At 33.4% G+C, this 24,590-nt stretch overlaps 2 protein-coding genes across 2 annotated transcripts; one reads left to right on the top strand and one right to left on the bottom strand.

Annotated features, from left to right (window-relative positions):
• Window positions 1-5,246: 5,246 nt before the first annotated feature.
• On the bottom strand, window positions 5,247-18,123 carry LOC126973281 (ferritin subunit). Its single transcript, XM_050820495.1, has 5 exons — window positions 17,661-18,123; window positions 8,293-8,435; window positions 7,621-7,755; window positions 6,437-6,589; window positions 5,247-5,814 (listed from the first exon to the last, which is right to left on the bottom strand). Exons 1-5 carry the CDS (start codon window positions 17,722-17,724, stop codon window positions 5,659-5,661), a joined length of 651 nt encoding a protein of 216 aa, XP_050676452.1. The 5' UTR covers window positions 17,725-18,123; the 3' UTR covers window positions 5,247-5,658.
• A 415-nt stretch (window positions 18,124-18,538) lies between these two features.
• Window positions 18,539-24,589, top strand: LOC126973277 (uncharacterized). The gene is made up of 5 exons (XM_050820490.1): window positions 18,539-18,773; window positions 19,642-19,763; window positions 21,319-21,552; window positions 22,968-23,146; window positions 24,041-24,589. Exons 2-5 carry the CDS (start codon window positions 19,652-19,654, stop codon window positions 24,203-24,205), a joined length of 690 nt encoding a protein of 229 aa, XP_050676447.1. The 5' UTR covers window positions 18,539-18,773; window positions 19,642-19,651; the 3' UTR covers window positions 24,206-24,589.
• The last annotated feature ends 1 nt before the right edge of the window (window position 24,590 follows it).

Below are 24,590 nucleotides of genomic sequence, written 5' to 3'. Positions count from 1 at the left end.
AAAAAATATTACTACTAAGTACCTACTTAACGTAACAATTTTAAAACTAATATTATCGACCCACAAAGAGTTGGCAGCCCTAAGTACAAGATGGCTGCCAGGTGACAAACACTACATAGAGTAATGGACCATGGAGTGAAATTGCTCTTATAACACAATTAAATTAATTTTTAGACGTAAGTATTTACATTCTTGAAAATTCGGAATGGACTTTCGACGTCTGATTGAAAAGTGTTAATTATAAGTACTTAATTTTAATTATTATAAAATAATATGCAGTTAAAATATAATCAAACTGATCTAGTCACTAATCACAGTAAGAATAATGAAATATATAATATAATATTTTGTATGTATAGTTAAGTAATTTATGGATTTATGCCGGTTTTACACCTGGCCGTCAATATATTGGCCACGATTTATAGCTGCACATATGAACTATCAGCTAAAGATGTATCTAAGTTAAGCCGGGTGCACTTATAACAAATTCGGCGACAAAAGCTATGAGAAAGAGTACCTATGTGTGACGCGAGCAGTGAAAGAGAAGGAAAAACTTTCGTTTGTTTTTGTTCGTTATATGCGGACAGGGCTTCACAACGCTTTGTCAACTTTAACGATGTACATTGGACAAAATTCGTGACTATACTAGCGGCACGCTATGATGGCCGTTTTGACATATTATAGTAGTAATGTGAAATGTCAATTTATTCTCTAAAATTGACAATTGACAATAAAGAACAGTAATTTGCTCCTTCAATGTAATTATTAATTAATACGAAACTTCAAGAGTGTACAAACGTCAAAACGGCCATCATAGCGTGCCGCTAGTATAATGGTTTAAAGATCTTTATATCTCATAAGAGTTTATTAACAAATCACTTACTGAGAAAACTTAAATAATATTAATAGTAAAATGTAAATATTAGTAGTAATTACACGAAGGGTGAGCGTGAAACCATCAAATGTGGAGCCATTTCATAGCTAAATAGTTTCTACTAGAATTTTATATCTAACATATAAAATTCTCATATCGCGGTGTTTGTAGTTAAACTCCTTCGAAACGGCTTGACCGATCGGTAGGTTTGAGAATCGGACATCTATTTTTCATCCCACTAAATGTTAGGGGTGGTCCACGCCAATTTCAAATTTTCACCCATCTACGGTCAACAGTTACTCTTGTATCGCGATTTTAATATAGGCAATACAACGTTTGCTGGGTCAGCTAGTATACCTATATAATTAAGTATATTATGATATTATAATATGGTAGTTAGTATAGCCATTTGCATACCTAGTCATTTTGTTGCTTTGCGTTTTCCTAATCTACTCTATCTAGGTACCTTAGTGTGATAAAAAAACAATTGGCAGTTTTGTAGACTGCCAATAGAAGAAAAACTTTAGTAAATACGTAATAAACCATTGAATTTATTAATTTCAATTTATATTTAAAACTTATTTTCAATAATATATTAATCAAATAAAAACACTATTTCAACAATGCACAGTATATGTACATTGAACTTTTCACTAAATCCATTCAATTTCACTTATAAGCACACACTAATGTTGCACAATAGGTCAGCTGTATAGCTACAGATATACTGCTATACCTAAGTGCTGAACTCACGACCTTTCACCCATCCAAAAAGTGTCTATATATATTTTTTTTTATTATTTATTTATCGCGTGCGTGAGCATGTCCGTGACGCGAACCCATAAGATTTTCCTCTACCAAAAAGAGCCCAACGCGGCTAAATAATTTTTTTCACTTCAATAATTATGAGAGAATAGTTATTGAATGGTTTATTACTTGTGTTGTAATAAGTTTTTTTTGTATATAATATTCATATTGAGATATACCTGATTAAATAATTTAAGTGAATTTGGAATTTTTATTTTTACCTTGACATGTGACATATGTCACCATACCTGAGAAGTGTTACAGGTATACTCGGATCATGTGCTTATTGTTATGGAGTATGGACAAATAATGTCGGTGAGCTATCTGCCATTCCCGAAACAACATCTATGGAGTAAAAGGGGGTAAGATGGCTAAGGGAAATCACAAATAAACAGCGTTAAATTACTCTAATTTATTAATGGTAGATAAGTCATCTATTTACAATTTGGCAGTCTTAGAATTCACTATAAAAACTAGCTTGCGCAAAACTGACTTGCCCGATGGTAAGGGGCAAGATAATTTTATTATTATTATTTATAGCCTCTGGGACACATAACATGCTGCTTGAGGAAGGGCTTAATCAAGCCCTATAAAGGAGGATGGCGAGTATGCATGTCTTTTGAAAGAAGTGGCGTACATCATGGAAACTTATTAATAATTGTAGAACGTAACAAAACTAAGAAAAAAGATAATTGTAAGTAAGTCTAAAAAAGTGGGAGAAAAAAGATATAAGTACTTAGGTACCTAAAAGTAAAATATAACCTAAAATTATTGAACGATAATTCGTATCTTATGTCTATGCCTAATTACTGTCTGCTAAAAGATCTGTTCTGTGTAAAAGATAATATATATAATATATGGAAGGTTGGCCAGCAGTGGGATATCTAAGGTTATTAGTAAAAATTGCTAATAATTGAGGATTCCCAATTCATTCTTTTTTCACGCAAGTAACGATACTTTTAAAGAAGTTACCTACTCATTTTAATATCAAAAAACGATAATAACCTTATTGTGAAATACTACTGATTTGAGTTGGTGGTATCGATAATAAGATGGTGGCGGAAGTCGAAACATCCAAATAAATTATGACAAGGGCTGTCATGTCAAAATAATGTACCTACATGTAAATGCAAAAATGTAATGCAAAGCGGTCCGTTGGTGCAAGATGACTGATTTTTTAATAATTATAATAATTAATTTCTTTTGACTCCCACACCTTAGCGCCTCAATTATTTTTATTTAAACATCTTATAAACTTATGTTTATAATTAATATAAACTTTTACTTGTACGATGCTTCCTTAATTTTTTTATTATCTGGGTCCATTCTAGCCATCCTCCTTTGCTAAGTTATGGTTCTATCAACCATTTAAGAGGCCGCTAAATAATGTTATCAAAACTTAAAAATATCAAGGAAATAGGACAATCCGACTTTATCTAAAAATTATTTAGAGTTTATACGAACTATCATCGATTCCCGCCACGATACGCAATTAAATGGAATTTTCGTAAAGTCAGTCTTAAATTGGAATTAGGAATATACTTTTTTGCACCTCAACACTTCATGTGCCAGTAATATTCTTAAATTCAAATTCAAATATTTTTATTCAAAATAGGATGTGAAATCACTTATTGAAAGTCAAAAAAAAGCTACCACCCATTCCAAAGTGAATGCCTCAGGCCTGAGAAGAATGGGCGCAACAAACTCAGCGGGCTTTTTTTTCATCAAAAATATGTTTTACAATTAAAGTAACATTTACAAAGTAACATTGTACAATTAAACTTATTATATAATAGCCTGAGGGCGGTCGCTCCATTCCCAATCTGTGGTATCATTAAGAAAGTCATTTATGTTATAGTAACCTTTACCACACAAACGTTTTTTAACAATTCTTTTGAGTAACGTAACGTAACGTAACACCTTTGTTTTGAACATTTTCTGGGATCTTGTTGTAAAAGCATATACATCGCCCCACAAAAGACTTACTAACTCGACTAAGCCGAGTAGTAGGCATCATCAGTTTATGTCTGTTCCTGGTGTTAACATTATGGTTATGACAGTTTCTGGCAAATTCACTTATGTGCCTATGAACATACATTACATTATCAAGAATATATTGAGAAGCAACAGTCAAGATGTTAATTTCTTTGAATTTTGCTCTCAATGATTCTCTAGGACCTAGGTTATAAATAGCGCGAATAGCCCTCTTCTGCAGCACAAATATTGTATTAATATCAGCAGCGTTGCCCCATAGCAATATACCATAGGACATAATACTATGGAAATAACTAAAGTATACTAGTCGCGCCGTATCTATGTCAGTTAATTGTCTAATTTTTTTAACCGCGTATGCTGCAGAACTAAGTCTGTTCGCCAATCCTTCAATATCCTATAATATTGTAATTTGGAATCTAGAGTTATGATAATGATTAAACTATCTTTTGATATTGTATTTTCTAAAGGGACTGAAAAATTACGTAAGAAAAACAAAATCAATCTAACATGCTAAAAATGTAAGTAATCCCAAGGTTTTGATTAGTTACAAGATGGCCTCCTTCCAGCCATATAGTAGAGGCTATTTGCCAAATATTATTTGGACAAGTGCCTGAGTCATGGAAAGAAAGTGACGAGATCATTGACGTACAATAAAAAACTAAACGCCTAATAAAAGCAGTACCACTACGGTACGCGAGAGACGGACGCGAACACGGGGCAAGAACATTTTGTTTTAGCAATTGAAATATAATTATTTAGCAAATTAATTAAGAACGTCAAGTTAGAAGATTAGAGTGGCTGGCTGAACCCATGAAATATAATTTCATAAAATAACTACTCTGGGCACTCATATGAAGTACGACACTCCATCCTTTTTAAGTTTAGATATACATTTATTTGGTCAGTTTTCACTGAAAACTAAGTCATTGCGTGGCGTTGTATTCAAAGCGAGGTCGAAACAGAACTGAATGAAAACTCCCTAAAACTCTGCCTACGCTAGAAGCGTAGGCAGAGTCTTGCTTCAGAAAATTTTGAGCGTGATCGTGAGTCTAGTTGTTTATTGTACGTTAATGAAAGAGGTATTAAACAACCTGCTATTAGGCATTAAAATTAGTCAAAATCTTACATCAATTCCTAACGATATACAGAGATGCGTTGCCGGCCTTTAAGGTGGGAGTATGCTCATTTCTTTAAGGTCCCTAAGTCGTATCGATTTGGGGAAACAGCAGCCGGTAATTGATTCCACAACGTGGCAGTGCGAGGCAAGAAATTTATTACAAAACGCGCGGTTGTGGAATGCCAGACGCCAACGTGATGCGCGTGGTATTATGCATTTTGACGTTTGGGTGAAAATAAAATTAGCTTGCCTTTAAAAAAAAAATATTGCCTATCAAATAAATTTATTAATTATCTTGGTGTAGGGTTGGGTTTTCAAAGGTTTCGGTATCATTTAGGAAGTATTTTTAAAGTATCTTCCATTCGGGATCATTACCTATATAAAAATAAATAAAAATTTCCAAAATAAGTAACTTGTTAGGTGCTTAGTCTCTGTTAAGTGAAATAAAAACAATTTCAGGATTATAATTTATTCATTTTTACTTAATTGACATATAAGATGGCAACACGAAAATGCTATATTGGATATAATTACTACTTTAATTACAAAGAAAATCTTATATAGTGGAGATTAAATTTGTACTCAAACCTCTACTCTATATACAAATAAACCAAAAAATAGATATTAGGCAAATACTATGAAAATATATGAATTATTATAATATCCTTATATGCAAAAGAACCAGACTTCAGTTAAAAAAATGGCTGAAAATACTATGTTTATGGAAAATTCTATTATTTATGGTTCACATTAGGCGAAAAACTGGTAATTTGAAATTTTGTTCCGTCAGTCATCTGACATCGTGACTTCTAAGTTGAGTATTACTAAATCTAGGAAATATTAAGGAACTGGCAACATCATGTATTTATATGTCGATGCCAAGGAGTTTCTTGTCGAAGATGAACTCTCCGAGGGCGGAGTGACGGTCCATCATTTTCTTGAGGGTGGTAGCCTTGCCTGCCAGGTCGCGTTGACCCTTGTATTGCTCTTCAAGGAATTCACCAGTCAAGTAGTCAACAAGCTGAAAAATACATTAATAACATTATGGTCTATTATTTAACCCTACAGCGAGTAGATTAGATATTACGTTGCAAGATTCACTCTCTTCTTATATTGAATCGGCAGTTTAGATCTAGAAGGGGCAAGTCAACAGAAGATGCAGTGACTCTTCTCACAGAAATTGTTGCCACCCATTTAGACGAAGGTATAAGAAGCTGTGTCCAAGTATTTCCAGACTTATCGAAAGCCTTTGACAAAGTTTCAATTCCTATCCTACTGCGAAAGCCGGAAGCATACGGGTTTCAGGGAATTAAACTGTAATGGTTTACCAGTTATATGACGGATAGAAGCCGATGTGTTAAGTTGGTGATGAACCAAGTGACCTGAGACCAATATATTTCGGCGTGCCCTAGGGCAGCACATTAGGTCCTACCCTTTTTAAATTGTATTTTTCACAGACTATGTCGAGCAAGGTACGTCGCTGATGTTTTCTGAACGAATTGTTTGTAAGCAAAATGTTGTCTTATGTCAAAAGAATTTACAGATTTAATTGCTATGATTAATTTCGTAATAAACATGAGTTAAATACAAAAAGCGTTTAAATAAATACCTTTGTCAAAGTCAACAAAATCCTTGAAACTTACATGATAGTCGTTGCTGTCCTTGCCGATTTCCGTGTTGCGGTCGTTCTCGCAGTTCACGATGACGGTTCTGATGTCGCGAGTCACGGACGCCTCTAGTTTCAGCGCATCTTCGAGAGCCTCCTGCCCGCTAGTCCAGCTCGTGCGTCCTGGTGGCTTTAAACACAGAAAGAACAAATTTAACTGTAGTGAAAAACCACAATGAACCAAACATAGACAACTTTCTTTTGGGTTAGGTTCGTTTTAGGCTCCGGTTCAATACAAGACAATATTACATACAAGACATTACGTCCGAGCGGAGCGCTAGGGTTGGTATATCGAAAAAGATTGACCACGCGGACGACGTGTCGCAGCTAATTTAGCTTTATATTTTTTTATTTTAAGGAACATAACGGATAATAAAATACAATAGCACCCATAATCCACTTGGGTTTGTGTGGAGTGCCGTACGTTCTACATTGCAACATTACAACAAAAAATTTATTAATAACAATAACAAAATCTAAGCAACAGAAAGAAAATCACGAACATAAGACGTATTATTAAAATGAATTCAATTCTTGTTTGCAAACGAACACACTAATCCGCCGAGCAAACAATGGAACCGGTTCCGTGTTCAGCTTTACAAGCCACCTACAGGTGTTGTTTAAAAAATATATTTTTAATTTCTGTTTCAAATTTACCTCTGCAATGCTATCAATAAGATTTAGATTATTTTATAGCCTCGGAACAATATATTTAATTAATGGATCTTTCACCAAATGTATTTCTAGCACTAATTGTCTCCAGTAGCTTGTTAGATTTTAGACGAGTTTGAATGTTGTGAATCCAAAGCGGCACGGGTTCTAGTCTCGAATCGTTCATAAATTTTGGTTACAAATTTAAGTAAATTAAATCATCTAGATCATAGTTTGTCAAACTTATTTTGCTCACCGCCCACTTTGAGAATATGTTTTTTTCTAGAGTATGTTCGTGTATATTTTTGCCTTTTTAGACTATATTTTTTAATCTACCCACGCCCCATCTGCGCCTTCTCAATACCCCCTAATTTTCTCTGGGTCTTCTACTGCCCCCCCGAAAGTCTCAAACCCCCACAAGGGGGCGTTATCGCCCACGTTGAGAACCTATGATCTAGATTATAGAATAGGGTATGTAATATTTTGATCTGTGGCTAGTGAAATACTCACCCTGATTGTGATGAGTGAGGATACGTTGGTGGTCAGCTCTCCCCTCATCAGCAGGTATTCGATCAGCTTCATGGCGTGCTGGCGTTCCTCCTTGCTGGCTTCGAAGAACAGGTTCGCGAAGCCTGGCCGGTTTATCTTAAATGGAACAATACATTTAGTACCTCATGGCTTCTTAACAACTGCACACGTTATTTATAATATTTTATATCAACCATCAAATGTGTGTCGTGTGCTTCCCCGGGGCATGAAGAGAATAGGGAAATCCCAGCCCCAAGGGTATCGTAAGAGGCGACTATTTGTGTATCTCCCACCGCATTTAGCACGGGGAGTATTCCGAAGAGCTGTTTCACTTAATTCATGCGGCCGAGTTCCACCTTCGCACGACACGCTATAAATTAGGATATCATCCCCACCATCTGAATGTGTGGCGGTCCTCCACAGTGTTTTTAAGAAACTTTCTTACACGTACAACCAAATTGTAAAATGAGCTTCCTTGTGCGGTGTCCAAGATGGGTAGCTTCAACAAAAAAGCGCGTACAAATTCCAATAAATGCTGGAAACTTTCCTGTGATACCTCTGGTATTGCAGAAGAATGTGGGCGGCGGTGATCACTTAACATCAGGTGACCCGCACGCTCGTTTGTTCTCCTTTTCCATATAAAAAAAAACTTACGGCGTCTCTAGAGAAGTGTGCCCCCATGGCCAGATACTGCACGGAAGCAGCTATCTCAGTCTGCACCTGCTTGCGAACACTCTCCCTGCAGCCGCGGGACATGGTGATCCATTGCTTGGGGATGTTTACCGGGTTCACGTTGCCTGTTGGAATATGATGGATCAGTATAGATGAAATACATATTTTATGGAAAAGCGCAAACGGGTGAATGGATCACCTCTGTGTCCACATCCTTTTTTATGACAATAAGGGACGAGACGAGCAGGACTTCAGCTAATAGTAGATGATACGCACTGCCAATTACAATGCAGTGCCACTCAGGATTCTTCAAAAACTCTAAAAGCAGCACTACAATAGTGCTCGTCACCTTGAGACATGATGAGAGATGTTGAGTTTCATTTGCCCAGTAATTTCACTAGCTACGGCGCCCTTCAGAGGGAAACACAATAATGCTTACACATTACTTAATTAAATTTCACAAATGCCATGAAAAGTAATGTATTGATTGTTAGTGGAACATAATTACAAACACACTGTTATTGTTGCGATATCAGAACACATTAAGGTTAATAGTTACGAGATAACAAAGTTATAAGTGAACCAATATAGTTGTAATTAGTTGGTGCCCGCTTTAAATAAGAATACTTTTATTGACTAACGGCCGTTTTCAATAACCTATCTATCCTTAGTTTAACTTACTAGAGGTATACAAATGATTTGAGTTTTCTTTAGTGTTAATTCCGTCAATATTTGTCTTTAAACAATTCGACACGTTGCAGTCTCGTGCCAGATTTTGGCGAGACAACGCGTCCTGAGGATGCCTCGTGTAGAGGCGAAACACGTGTCGAATTGTTTAAAGACAAATATTGGCGGAATTAACACTAAAGAAAACTCAAATCATTTGTATAATTACGGATTTCCGCAAAATAACTACTACTTCAATAAATTTACAAGAGGTACGCAAATCTATCCTTTTACGCTTACTTACATTTCAATAACCTATCGACATAAAGCATTGGACTATAACTATATTGGACATAACTATGGATAACGGATCAGGCTAACTATCACGTAATGATAGTTTTAATTTTATGTAGTCATAGTATTGTAAATATAGTTATAAGATTTGTTTTGTTTGAATAAATCTATCACTATACATAAATAATATCTTGACATTAAACGGTGACAGCAATGTAGCAATCCGTAAGTAGAGATACGTTATTGAAAACGGCCATAAATGAAATAAAATTATTATCTAGTCGATTCTTGAAAAACACAAAAATTCTGAGGGGCAATACAATTGCGTTCGTCACGTTGAGACAAGATGCTAAGTCTCATTTGCCCAGTAATTTCTCCCTTCAGACCGAAACATAGTGTTTATAAAACATGTTTACTGCTTCACTGAAATAGGCGCTGTGATACCCATAATCTAGCCAGCATCCTGTGCAAAGGAGCCTCCCACTGGTAAGTATTACCGTGTTGAAACAAACAAAACACATTCAGATTTATAATATTAACATTGAAATACCGCTTCTATTTATTATTTATCAAGAAACAATTCTTATTATTTATCCATCAGTGGCTATGACCTTCTAAATAACTCGTAATAAAGCGTCTTGTCTCGATCGTTCGATGGCTTCCGTTCAAAAACCTCGCGAATCATCTGGCGACAGTTTCCGAACCGACACGATTCACGGCCGTTCCCAATATTCAATCTATCTCCGGTTTCGAAAAAAAAAAAATCCGAACGGCACTACAATTACGCTCGTCTTCTTGAGACATAATATTTTAAGTCTCATTTTCCCAGTAATTTCACTACCTTTAATTTCACCAGCCTTCAGACCGAAACACATTAATGCTTACACATTACTGCTTCACGGCGGAAATATGCGCCGTAGTGGTACCCATAATCTAGCCGGCATCCTGTGTAAAGGAGCCTCCCACTGGTGTGTGTGTGTGTTAATTTGTCTGATGTGTGTCTGTATATCATTGAAAGCAAACCTATCATTATACGCTTTATATTAGCTACACCTGTATGTTTGTATGTATGTTTGTAACCGACTTCTTTGTACGCGATTTTGACCCACTTTAAACGGCTAGATTTCGTTCAAACTTTGTAGATTTATCGAGGACCGATGACAATACACTAATTTAACTAAAAAATGAAAAATAAATAATAGTTAAAAAAAAAAACTAAAAAGCACGCTTTATATAAAATTCAACTAAAAAATAGAAAATAAATTGAAATTGAAAATAGTGTAAAAAAATATATTTTATTGTAAAAAAAAGAGTGGGGTGTGGATTATTTTAAGAATAGCTTCAATGTCTACTTATGAGAGCGTTTGTAACCATCTCTGTATTTTAATTTGACCTGATGGACCGAGCATTTATTTTTAATAGAACATTTTAAGTTTACGTAATTGTATGTAAGAATGTGCTAAGACTTCTGTCATATGTTTTATTTATTTTTGGTATTGATAGAAATGGATTGTTGACTGACTATTTTTGACGTGAATACAATGAGTTGAATAGATAATGATAATAATATTATGTCTGTATGTGACAAACGCAATAGACGATAACTTTCCATAAAACCTTTTTAATATATTACCTATTTCCCGCCAATTCTTTTCCCGCATAGGACATCGATTTTTGACATTCCATGAATCTATCCATGCGTTATAGATTAAAAGGACAGACAGATTGTATTGATTCTGTGGAGACATTCAACGAAAACCGGTCAAGGGCAAGTCGGCCTCGTACATGAAAAGTTCCAGAACATCGCAGAAGATATTATGTCCTCAACGAACACTGTTTTTTAATACTTTTGGGAAAGAACCATCTTTTTAATACTTTTGTGCTTAGATAATTTATAGGTTTACATAGTGTCTTGGTGTTAGACAACCGATAAAAAACAGAACAGAAATCTTAGATTAGTGTGCATGACAAAATACGTCTTATTAGTTTGTGTGACACTTGGTGTTAGTGTGTGTTAATTGCTCTAAATAGGAGTTAGTTCTAAACATAATTTTTTTCGATGTTCACACAGCTGTCATATGTAGACGTAGGTATAAATATTCTAAGTTTATGTGAAGGAACCATTTTTTAGTTAGCTTGGCCGCCATTTTGGTGGCTAAAGGGGCAATAGTCATACCCACTGTTATAATTTGACGACCCCTATAGCCTAGTGGTTAGTGACCTTGCCTACTGAGCTAAAGATCCCGGGTTCGAATCCCGGTAGGTGCACACATTTATATGATGAATATGAATGTTTGTTTCCGAGTCATGGATGTTTAAGTATGTATATTGTATTAAATATATCGTTGTCTTGTACCCATAGTACAGGCTATGCCTAGTTTGGGACAGGATAATTTGTGTAACAGTGTCAATATTATTATTATTATTATTATTATAATTATAATTTCAACTGCCTTGACAGACAGGCGAGGGGGTAGTTAGTACAGTATGCGGAAATTCAGACCATTTGTTCTTTAAAGAAGTCTTCGTTGTACAATTTTATACCTCCTGAAATCCCCACCTCCATGAAATGCCTCCTCACCTTCGTTTTCACTCCTTTTGTAAATATATATATTAAACAAAATAATATTAAGTTATAACTAACACAATAAATGTTTTATATAAGTAATATTATTAGTGTTTGTCCATAATAAGGGGGTTACCCCCTTATTCATAATGGTCCGCTAACTTTAAACAGCCGCTAAGGAGTGTTTTTTCTCATTCTGACTTAGGTCAATAGAAGAAGACAGAGTGAGAATTAGCAATGCTTTAAGTTAGCAGACTATTATGAATAAGGGGGTAACAGCATGTATACAGGTATAATAAGAAAATAAATCTGTTTTGATTCTGGGCACCGGTCATTACTATAATCACTTGTAAATTCATATTTCATTCATAAAAATTAAACAATAATAATAGTTAAATGACACACTCTAAGCTTGTTGGTCTACTGAAACGTGACATTGGCGAGTTGTGGTGCCCCTTCCACAGAAGCCACTAGAAAGAATAGAATACTCTATGAGTGACTCAAAATAGCTTTATCAGCGTAACGGCGTCGGGGCGCGTGCCACATGTGTTTTAACCGTACAGTAAAGGGGCGTCTCCTTCGATATGAAAGGAGCATGAAAAACAGATATTAAAATATAATTGATGGACCTCTATAATATACTAATATTAAGACGAATAAAGAGAAGAACAACTCCAACGGAGATAGAGCGAGATAGAAAATCAATGCGACTATATTGTTACTGTAACCGACTTTGCTTAAAAGATCATAAACAATCATATTGCATAGGTATTTGCCGTTGCCTTTTTACCGTGAAGGTTTGTTATAATCTGTTCTAAATTTAAAAAGTAGCGGGAATTATAACAACAATGCTTAAAAGATCATAAACAATCATATTGCATAGGTATTTGCCGTTGCCTTTTTACCGTCAAGGTTTGTTATAATCTGTTCTAAATTTAAAAAGTAGCGGGAATTATAACAACAATGGAATTGTTTAAACTTATCTGTCTGTTCTCTTTGTCACGTACAGATAAATACATGTCAATTCTCAAGATAATGATTCATGTTTGTCAGATTTCTGAGTCTCGAAATATTATCATTGAGTTTTAAGATAAAGAATCTATGATGTGCTAAGCTAGGATAATAATGATAAACAACATTTAACCTTCTAGAATTTACACAATGTAACAGTAGAAATTTGGAATTTCATCTTTTTTAATATTTTTATTATTTACTAGCTGACCCGACAGACGCTGTTCTGTATAAAGGTTATTTTTTACCTCCTGAGAATGTTAGAAAGATATAAATTCTAATTAGATATTCATCTTAAACAATTCTTTTAATTTGATTTCTGAACACATCGAAGGAAAAGCAAAATTGTTGTTTCTATTTAATTTCGAGAATTTTCATATTTATTTCATCATTCACCTTTTAAACCTTCTCTGGACTTCCACAAATAATTCAAGACCAAAATTAGCCAAATCGGTCCAGCCGTTCTCGAGTTTTAGCGAGACTAACGAACAGCAATTCATTTATATATATATACTAGTGGACCCAACAGACGTTGTCCTGTACACACGTCTTAAATTTGAAAAATCTATCCAGCCGTTAGGAGGAGTTCACTAACATACACATGAGCAGGAGAATTATATTATATGGACGTAATTGAGAATCTAAACCAATCTCAAATTCACTGAAACAAACAAAAGGTCATCAAAATCGGTCCAGCCGTTTAGGAGGTAGTTTAATTGGGAATCTAAACCATTCTTGAATCCACCCGAAGACACACATCAATCTCAAATTCACTGGAACACACAAAAATCTCATCAAAATCGGTCCAGCCGTTCAAGAGGTAGTTCAATTGTGAATCTAAGCTATTCTCGAATCCACCTGAAGACACACAGAAAGTTTCAATAAAATCGGTCCAGCCGTCTAGGAGGAGTTCAGTGACATGACACGCACACAAGAATTATATATATAAAGATATATAGAAGATCTATGTTCCTACGTAGGTACTTTTTAGTACCAAATCGTTATTGTCATTATCAGAAATTATCCTAATTTTTAATTTATACTAATGAGCATTATATATATAATATCAATCAATCAATAATAATTATAATATATAATATATATAATAATAATTAAAACACTGTTGAGATCTATTTTGAGAGTATGGACAACAAAAAATTTATTGGTACTGAAAGTTAAGCGAATGAAAAGTAATAAATATAAATTTGCTATCTACCCACATATTTTTAGTTTTTTAATTTAATTATTATTTTACAGTTGTATATAGTGTCTTCAAAATTTGTAATAGTAATGCCAATGATGACTACCAAGATAATAGTTTACTGTTAATCATACCTTTATTTGATCCCATGATACAGTCTCCGACTAGTGTGGCGATTCAATAGCAATCATAATTTAGTCATACTTATATATAAGCTTGTAAAATTTTTAAACTTAATGTAATTTAATGACAATGCATTTGTAAAAAGATCGATTTAAATAAATTATTCTTATATATATAGGATGTAATCGTTAAGTGTGACCAGGCGATTAATCCGTAACTATTATAGATATAAAAAAAAACTTTAAACTGATATCGAAAGAATGTTTCCTAATCAGTAAAATAACATCAATAACTTTTAACACGCTTTATATTAGCTTCACTTGTATGTTTGTATATTTGTATGTTTGTAACCGACTTCTTTGGGCGCGATTTTGACCCACTTTAAACGGCTAGATTTCGTTCAAACTTTGTAGATTTATCGAGGACCGATGACATTACACTAATTTGGTAAAATTATTCAATTTTTCAATTGCAAAATATGATTTTTGTGAATTTATATAATTTTTAAATTATTAAATTTTTAAATCACTAATAAGTGCCATCTAGTAATTTATTGTAAACTACAAAGGAAACGCGCGACATGTCAAGACAGTTCCACAAAATTAAAGTATCTAATTCGTTTAGAAGCGAATAGATGGCGGTGAATTTATATGCCCATTATAAATTATTAATGCGTGATTTAAATGAGCTATTATAAGAGCTAGTTCGGGGATCTCGGGCTAGCTGAATTAATTGATTATTCAATATAACTAAAATATTTTTATTCGCAAATATTAAAATCCCTTCATTCAATCTAAAAAAATTAACTAGAAAATGAAAATTAAATAATAGTTAAAAAAAAAACTATTGAACACGGTTTACATAAAATTCAACTAAAAAATAGAAAATAAATTTAAATTGAAAATAGTGTAAAAAAATATTATATATTTCATTATAAAAAAAGCGTGGGATGTAGAAGAATTATTATTTTAATAATATCTTAAAAAGCACCCCACGTTTTTTTACACTATTTTCAATTTAAATTTATTTTCTATTTTTTAGTTGAATTTTATATTTTATATTAATTATTATAGTTTTTTTTACACTATTTTCAATTTAAATATATTTTCTATTTTTTAGTTGAATTTTATATTTTATATTAATTATTATAGTTTTTTTTAAACTATTATTTTTTTAAATCAAATGAGCAGCATCCAAAATTTTAATATTAAAAGGTTTTAGTTTTCTTATTTTAAAAGATTATTTTAGCTTAGTACTGATTTTAAAGGAAACTATTTATTAACCTAACAAAGAAATAATACTATCTTTTAATTGAATAAAATGTATTACTAAATTATGTATTCAAAGCCTTTCTACTAATCTCATACTAAATGTATGGGAGTGTTTAATATCAAAAGTTTGGATACTTCTCCTCTTTTTTAAAGCTATTGATTACATTTTATTGATTAGGTAACAGTTACTTAGTTACGGACTAATCACCTGGTCACACTTAACAATTACATCCTGTATATTCAGGAAAGTCTCTCAATATCCAGAGTGTTGCATCTATATATACATAAGAGATTGCCATGTATATGGTCACTCATCACAATATCTCTGCAACCATAAGGCATAGAGACTTGAAATTTGGTAGGAATATTCCTTTCGCCAAGTGGAGGTTAGCTAAGAACGGAATATACGAAATCCTACCGCAAGAGTTTTTTTTAATTATAAATAGAACAATGTCTGTCGGGGCAGCTAGTATACTATATAAGTCATAGTTGTGCAAGAAATTAGTATCTACATATAACATTTTTAGTATTTAGAAGTCTATGCCCTATGGCTTAACCTGTTACTATCTATGTATAGGAATCTATAAACATAATCATAACCACCTCCGATGTAACCAATTGCAATAATTTGCACATACATGATTAAGGAGGAATAGTTAAGCAAGATAATAAATTAATATGATACAAGAAGAAGTTGTCTTACAGCCTTACAAATAAACTTGGTATAAAGTTATAACTGATGATAAACAAAGAAAATGCAAAATGTTTACATTATCCTTGACAACACTGTCAATACAATGATAATTCTGAAGTTTTCCTAATGACAAGCTGCCTTGCAAATAAACGCGGGAAATGTTATACGTCCGAACAAACCATTCATAAGCAAAATGTCTTTTTATATATAAACATTTTACATATTCTTGGTTTATGATTAGTTATAACTTTATGCCAATTTTATTTGTAAGGCCGTAAGAGTAAAGTATTTATAATATAAAAAATCTTTACGTTTTAAAGCAAAATCTTTTAATAATATATATAGTCTTCATACTTTTCATGTAGTCTTGTATGGCATGTGCCTATTGAAACATCCATTTATTATTTATTTATTTATTAATAATAATGTGGACATATTACTGCATAAAAAGGCGCAATTGTGGTACTCATAATCTATCTGGCATCCTGTGCAAAGAACACTACCATTGGTAAATGCCCTAAGTCACCTCTTATGACACCTTTGAGCTGGGGATTTCCCCATTCTTTTTATGCCCAGGAGAAGCATAGGGAAAGGATTTGAAAAGAGTATTTTAAATATCAAATCCCGTAATCTAGCCAGCATCCTGTGCAAAGGAGCCTCCCACAGGTAGATAACTCGGAAGGTTGAAATTAATAGCTACCATTTTTAGACTTGTGATCATATTAAAACATTGTAATGCATATTCAAATTCAAATATTTTTATTCAAAATAGGATGTGACATCAGTTATTGAAAGTCAAAAACTACCATCCATTCCAAAATGACTGCCTCAGGCCTGTGAAGAATGGGCGCAACAAAAACACTCTCAAACAAATTGCTTCTGAATGGTCATGAAAATTTTCAATAAGATTCCTAATTCAATTAAGATATTTTCCCTTTTCAAGATTTAAAATATACTAACACAGTTGGCTACTTCAAAACTCATTTTATTCCGTAGATTAATTTTTTGACCACAAAGAGTAAAGGATTTTGATATTCCATTCTAGATTATTCTTGTCTTTTCTTTACTTAATCACTTCTTTATAATTGATCAAATTATCATTTTGTGTAAATATAAAATTAAGTAATTTATATTGTAATAAATAATTTTGACTAAGACCCAGTTTGCCTTCTATTGGCTATATAGGAGATACTACAAGCTATGGTAAGACCAAATTTGAACCATACTATATAATGACAAATAAATTAATATGAATATAACTAATGGTTGTGTCAATGTATCTACCAACATAGATAACAAGAGGTGCCTACATATTTCAACCATAAAATAATGCTTTCATAATATTACTTGTACTCATAATGATAAAATTTAATTGTCGAAAATAATATTTGCTGCTTATCGTAACCCTTTCTTTTGTTTCGATGAGAATCCAAATTTGAATCGTAATACTGAAGTAAGTATTTACTATTAACTAGTAACTACCCACACTCTTAAAATAACTAATTACATTATTAAATTACTTACATTGTGTGCAGAATACTGCTGAACAAGCGGCTAATGCAGTCAAGACGAAAATAATTGCCTTCATTTTATATCACAGATTCTTTGACGAGACGGGAAAAACAAATTATTAAAATTAATATTAACCGCGTGAACTTAGTTCAAATCTTTTCAGAAGCGCCTTTACCAAGCCTTTACACACACTGGCGCAGAAGGCTACTTCAAATTACAACAATACAACTATTTGCACATTAACGCGAACACTTTTATTAAAAACTACGCAGTGATAATGAGAAATCAAGTGTTGACAATGAGACCAATATCAAATATGACACACGATGCAAGAAAGAGATGGAACATTCGATCGCGTCGAGGTTTTGTGTTTCAATGGATTCGTGGAATATTTCTTTGCACAAAAACCTGTTTAAGATCCTTTACTTATGTTTTTATTGCTATTTCTCAGTAAACTCTTCTTTAAATTCATATAAATTACAGGAGATAAAAGAAATTTTACATTGAAAACTGGTGATGTAATGTTAAGTAAGTTTCTAGGAACACAAAACCTCAACGTTCTTTGTAAGGTATTTTGTGTTCCAAAATCTGTGTGCAATAACAACAGCTGCGAGCTGTCAACAGCTAGCAATATTATTTATTGCCACTTTAGAAATGTTACCCATTTTGAGATATAAAACGGCTTATAGTTAACATTATAAATACACAACACAGAACGAATTTTCTACCCAATAGGTAACATAGTTTATGTATAAAAGAAAAATAAATGTATTGTTAGATTTGGTCTTCAAAAAGCCTATTGTTTTTTAATTAGAACATATCGCACAAGGAAAAAGTTTTCGCGCAGTAGCAACACCACGTTGTGAACAACTTCATTGTAGAAAAGATAACTCGATAAAAATACATTTCTGTGTCAGTCAATACTCAACACAATAGAGATTTGTGAAAATATTGATAAGTCATTACTCATTCAGTATAAAATATTTTATTTTCGTCAGAGACCGATTTATCGCTTTGTCGGAGTCGCCTTCTGCGCCAGTGTGTGTAAAGGTTGCAATTTCGACGGAGTTACCGAGCGCTAAATATACTACGCCTTACTAATAATTATAACAAAAAATATAAGTGGTAAGTTTCTTAATTTTTTCTCAATTAACTTGAATCTGTGATGTTATTCGATCAAGGTGTTTTGCTAACAAAGATGAAAGATGTTGACCAATAGATTTAACAGTTTTGGTTCCCGATTTCCGTATTTATTGTTCCAATTTCAAAATCTACCGACATACAAATGATGAATTTAGTTTTAATTTAATAATTCCCTAGGTATTAGGTAATCCGATATAAGGTGTTTATGGAATTTTTATTTAGTTGCCACTTGTTATATTTTTAACTTCATTTTTTAAGCTCAATGTTTTTTTTATTATTCTGACTTATACTAATCAATCAAAATACTGTCTTTATCAAAAACCATTTAAAGCAATCAACTTTATAAATCAGTGTTAATTACAAAATTATCTGTGCATAATCTGAATGTCATTTTATTATGAGATAGCAAAGTTTATTACACCTTATCAAATTAATACACATGTTTATTTGTAATCTATTATTACTGTAGTAGGTAATCAAAACCAATAGATATGTTTGAAAGTGGAATCTCTTTCCAACATAATCTATGATATTAAAAAAAGTCCATTCTTAGGCCTATACTCTGAAAATTTTTTCAATTCATAATTTTTGATCAACTGTGTTTTGTCACTGTCTCATCTCTCAGCAGTTCATAAAAGAGACAAAATTCACATGATCATAGATTATGTATTAAGACACTTTCTGGAGTATGGGCCTTAAATACAGCATCATATAAAAAAAATATGTAATAAATAATTTTTTCCTTAGTATTTTTAAAAGGCATTCTTGTAAGATACTGGACTGTTGTATACTTAAATATTTATTTTCAATACAATAATGTTGCAAAACTAAGCTTATAAAATGTTTACAGAATCAGAAGTATGAAGACCATCTTGATTTCGTTTGCCTGCCTCCTGGCAGTTTCTGCTGTGTCATCAGAGACCTGCTTCAATGATGTTTCCATGGACTGTGGACAAGCTTCAAATAGTTTAGGTAAATATTTACCAAGTTAAAACAATTACAGATCAAGTCTTTTTATTGAAATAGGCATTACTTTGCTGAAATCCATAATTATATAAAGATTAGACTGATTAAAGATCCAGATCAGATCTCAGTCTTGTGCCAGATTTTGGCGAGACAACATGTCCTGAGGATGCCTCGTGTAGAGGCGAAACACATGTCGAATTGTTTAAAGACAACTGTAGGCGGAATTAACACTAAAGAAAACTCAAATCATTTATATAAGATCAAGTCTTGCAAACTGGATTTATTATAATGATCATCTGCATCATTTTCAAATAATAAACAGTAAAATTGAGTGTCCTGTTCTCTTCAGTTTGTTTGACATCAATGTTCTTCAACAACCTCCTAGTAAGGCAGCTGCATTGTTTAAAAAACCACTCCGCACTGGAACAACTATTTGTTGTGTAAAATTTAGCAAAGCTTATCTATCTTCAAGGATTGGAGGTTTAGACATTATTAAATATTAATGTTACAATAACATTTTAATGTACAAACATTATTACATTGTAACAATATTTTCCATGCTAAAACATGAAGCCCCCTCTCATTCCCCTTCGTCACACTTGTCCTGTTGTGTCAGTACGGTTAGCAGTTTCATTAATGGTTGGTAGGTACATGTCAGGATATTTTCATGCTATCACAGCTTTAAAGTTTTCATTGTTACAGTTTGACTTTTGTTGTTAATAGTTCTGTAGTTTCTGTTGTTCTGTGTCCCTATTATAGCCAGAAAATTAAATACTTTTTTTTACTTAACCCAGATTAATTTATTGATTTTTCATCATGTCACAACACCTTAACATCAATCTATAATACTGATAAAATAAATAGTTGTTTATTTATTGACCTGTTGCTAATGATGTCAGGTCCAGTGAATTAAACCCGGCAATATGAATATAACTGAATACCTATTCAAAGTTTTATAGTTTTATATAATTTGTTGCAAAATAGACCAATATTGATGATGCAATTTTTTATACCTCAGACAGGGTCAATTCAAAATTGAGGAAGGCGGTTCTTAAAAATCTTTAAATATACTTTAATATATTTTCAAAATGAAATGAAGTCTACTCTCAGTGAAATGTTTTGTTTTAAATTTTAAGTAATTCCCCTCCTTGTCGCATAGAAGTTTGGGGATGTATTTATATAGCAATATTAACAAAATGTTCTAGAAATGTTGTAAGAAAATTTTATACCTATGTTATTTAAATTACCTATTCAAAAACAGATTAATAAGTAGACTTATTTACTCATTTTCCAGATCTAGAAAGGTCTTGAAACATCGGGTTAACTAAAATAAAAATGTAACTTTTTACGCAAACATCTAATGTAAAACCGTTACAATTACACGCGTTTTAATCCTTTAAAAGTGTTTTATTTAAATGTAGATATATAGTTAGCCAAAGAATTAAATTAGTAGTAAATGGTAGTTTTTAGTAGAAAATATAACATTTAGCTATGGTTACGGCAGTATTTAGTAGTATATGGTAGAATTATGTAGAAATTTTAACACCACTTTATTTTACAGCCCTACCCAGCTGTAACGCAATCTACGGCCATTTCAGTCGTAAAGGCAATGTCGCGATTGAACTACAAGCATATGCCAACCTGCATCTCCGCAGATCGTATGAATATCTCCTGTCCGCGGCCTACTATAACAATTACCAGACTAACAGACTGGGTTTCAGCAAACTGTTCCAGAAACTCTCGGACGACACCTGGGATAAAACTATTGAGCTGATCAAGCATATTACTAAGAGAGGTAAGAAAGCTAATTCAAAATTGGAATGTTATTATAATAAAGGGGAGTTCTATAATCCGTCATATACCGATCAGTAACAACAGATGTGATGATCGTATCGAGCGGTTTTTTTTTTCAGTAAAAAATAAACTAGAGTAAGTATAAAAAATGTAACTACGAGCGCAAATTCTGTGCTAGACAGAAGTTGATGGCGAACTACCCTCACCCTGATAAAGTACTTCGAATGGTCCGCTCCTGCTGTGATATTATTTCATTAAAAGAACAGGGAACAACAAATTATTGTAATGATTGAAGTTCTACATATGTCGTAATTACCAAAAAATATTTTAAGTCTAATATATAAAATTCTCATGTCATGGTGTTAAACTTTGAACTCCTCCGAAACGGCTTGACCGATTCTCATCAAATTTTGAGTGCATATTGGGTAGGTCTGAGAATCGGACAACATCTATTTTTCATCCCCCTAAATGTTTAGGGTGGTCCACACGAATTTTTTATAATTTTTCAGATTTTTTTTTAAAATTTGTTTGATTAGTCAGCTTTAAAAATGCATACAACTTCAAATTTTCCCCCATCTACGATCAACAGTTAATTTTGTATCGCGATCTTAATATCGGCAATACAACGTTTGCTGGGTCAGCTAGTTTTGATATAAAATTTTGTATTCATGCATCATAAGAGTTGAATAACTATATATATTCAAATTGGCATTAATTTACATATAACCTTTGAATGTCGTAATTTTTTGTTTTAATTAGCACTAAGTTCAGAATGCTGTAGGGAACATTCATTTTTAAATTTTAATTACTACATTATTTTAGAGGATAATATGATTATCTTATTATATAAGTATTTTTTTTTAAATCTTTAAACTTTAAACTGGAGATCTGAGTCTGAAAATAAATTCTGTACTTTTATATTTTGTGGTTCTCTGCGCAAAACTGATCAATTACAATTACCCTGTGCTTCCCCGGGGTATCAAAAGAATGGGGAAGTCCCAGGCCCAAGGGTGTCGTAAGAAATGACTAAGGGCGTTTACCAGTGGGAAGCTTCTTTGCACAGGATGCCAGCTAGATTATGGGTACTACGACGGTGCGCTTTTCTGGGGTGAAGCAGTAATCTGTAAGCATTATTGTTTTTCGGTCTGAAGGGCGCTGTAGCTAGTGAAATTACTGCACAAATGAGACTTAACATCTTATGTCTCAAGGTGATGTGCGCAATTGTAGTGCCGCTCAGAATTTTTAGATTTTTCAAGAACCTTGAGCGGCACTGCATTGTAATTGGCAGGGCGTATCAAATACCATCAGCTGAATGTCCCTTATTGTCATAAAAAAATATTCCTATCGCTCGGAAATATACATATCGCAAGAAATTTTAATTAATCTACCCGCTCACTAAACCATTAATGGTATCAGGTGGAACTATGGACTTCGCCCGCCGCAGCACCAAGGATCACAACCAGAACAGCACCATCGAACTGCAAGAGTTGGAGTCTCTCGCTCATGCCCTGGACACCCAGAAGGAGATCGCCGAGAGAGCGTTCCTGATCCACCAGGAAGCTACCAGGAACAATCACGAGACACACGATCCTGAGGTAAGCTTTTTGGAATAAGTGACATTACCAGCAGAAGCCCCACATAATTTTGTTCGACATCGTCAGCCTAGTACTTTGCGAAGGGCTGGATTGCCTGCAAGGGCGAGGAGATATTGCTTCATTGTCTACATTCATCGCGGGGAGTGTTCTGAGGAGCTCTTTGGACTGCTGCAATATTCCACCAGCTCACCAAACGCCTCAAACTTAATCATGTCAAGTAAATGTGTGCCTCCACAGTGCAGTTTTCAAGGAAGGAGGAAGGGAGTTTGATCACCCTACCAGTCATAGCTTCATCATAGGATGTACTTACAGTTGATAGCCTGCTCAACCTACTAATTGGATTTTAGGGATTGAGATGTCGTTTGCTCTGTCTAAACGATTTTTTTAAAGTACCCTCACTGTGTCTGCGTGTCGTCATCATCGTCTGTAAACAAACGTTCCTTTTGGTTGGTGAATTTTTTAATTGTTTGTCCAAAAATGACGTTATGAAATCCAGGGAGGCATACTTGCGGCGGTTTCGTGTGCCGGGTCGTCTCCTTCCCTCAAATATGTGCAAAAGGAACGATGGCTGGTCCATGCGTCAACTCGTGAACGGGTTCTGCTTGTGATGCCACGTCGACCTATTATAGTTAATAGATCATTGTATTAATTGTTGGATGCGATTATTATTTTGTATATTACAGTCATTGTAAAATACTCATTGATTGAAAAATGTGGCCGTTGAGTTTCTTGTATGTTCGTCTTACGAGCTCTACTTTTTTCGAGCATATGGTAGATTAAGTAATTTAAAAGAAATATTTATAGTGCCGATTCAAAAGTTAAACGTAAGCGACGTTTAAGCCTAATTGAATAAAGTTTATTTGACTTTGAAGTCATGATACACACTGTCAACAGGTCGCTCAATATTTGGAGGAAGAGTTCATCGAAGACCAGGCAGACACCATCAGAAACTTGGCCGGTCACACCGCAGACCTCAAACAGTTCATAATTTCCAACGAGGGCCAGGACCTATCCATTGCTCTGTACCTGTTCGACGAGTATCTGCAGAAGACCGTCTAAAAATACCATTTTGGTAGAAAACATTAGGTTAATGGCAACATTTGTGATAGTCGCTTCGATTACAGTGTATTAATTAAATAATCAAATATTTACCATGTGCCATTAGTAGGAAGCATGTTGATTTGGCAACATTAAAATTATATCAAATTAATTATAGTATGCTGAAATTATTTTACTCGGCATTTTATTGGCCTTTATAAATGGCTTCCCTATTAGATTATTAAGCATAATTTTTCTCCACTAAATGTATTTTATTTTTCCAATATTGTCTATTAAATAGTACTGTTTAGTAGAAGTCTATATTCCGTACAAAATAGGCTGTTAAGTTCAATATTAATTTTGTTAGTTTCCCATTTATTATGAAATAAATTAAATTACCACCTAT

The sequence above is a fragment of the Leptidea sinapis genome, chromosome 29 (genome assembly GCF_905404315.1).
Source record: "Leptidea sinapis chromosome 29, ilLepSina1.1, whole genome shotgun sequence".
Taxonomy (NCBI): Eukaryota; Metazoa; Arthropoda; class Insecta; order Lepidoptera; family Pieridae; genus Leptidea; species Leptidea sinapis.
This window is presented reverse-complemented; position numbering and strand designations above follow the sequence as displayed.

Bases quoted from the DNA above. Each gene is read 5' to 3' on its own strand.
- LOC126973277 (XM_050820490.1), top strand. From the start codon at position 19,652: ATGAAGACCATCTTGATTTCGTTTGCCTGCCTCCTGGCAGTTTCTGCT. The intron at 21,553-22,967 runs GTAAGAAAGCTA...TAATGGTATCAG, and splicing joins CAAGCATATTACTAAGAGAG to GTGGAACTATGGACTTCGCC. The intron at 23,147-24,040 runs GTAAGCTTTTTG...CACTGTCAACAG, and splicing joins ACGAGACACACGATCCTGAG to GTCGCTCAATATTTGGAGGA.
- LOC126973281 (XM_050820495.1), bottom strand. From the start codon at position 17,724: ATGAAGGCAATTATTTTCGTCTTGACTGCATTAGCCGCTTGTTCAGCA. The intron at 7,756-8,292 runs GTAAGTTTTTTT...GTTCCATTTAAG, and splicing joins CACACTTCTCTAGAGACGCC to ATAAACCGGCCAGGCTTCGC. The intron at 6,590-7,620 runs GTGAGTATTTCA...CTGTGTTTAAAG, and splicing joins CCTCACTCATCACAATCAGG to CCACCAGGACGCACGAGCTG.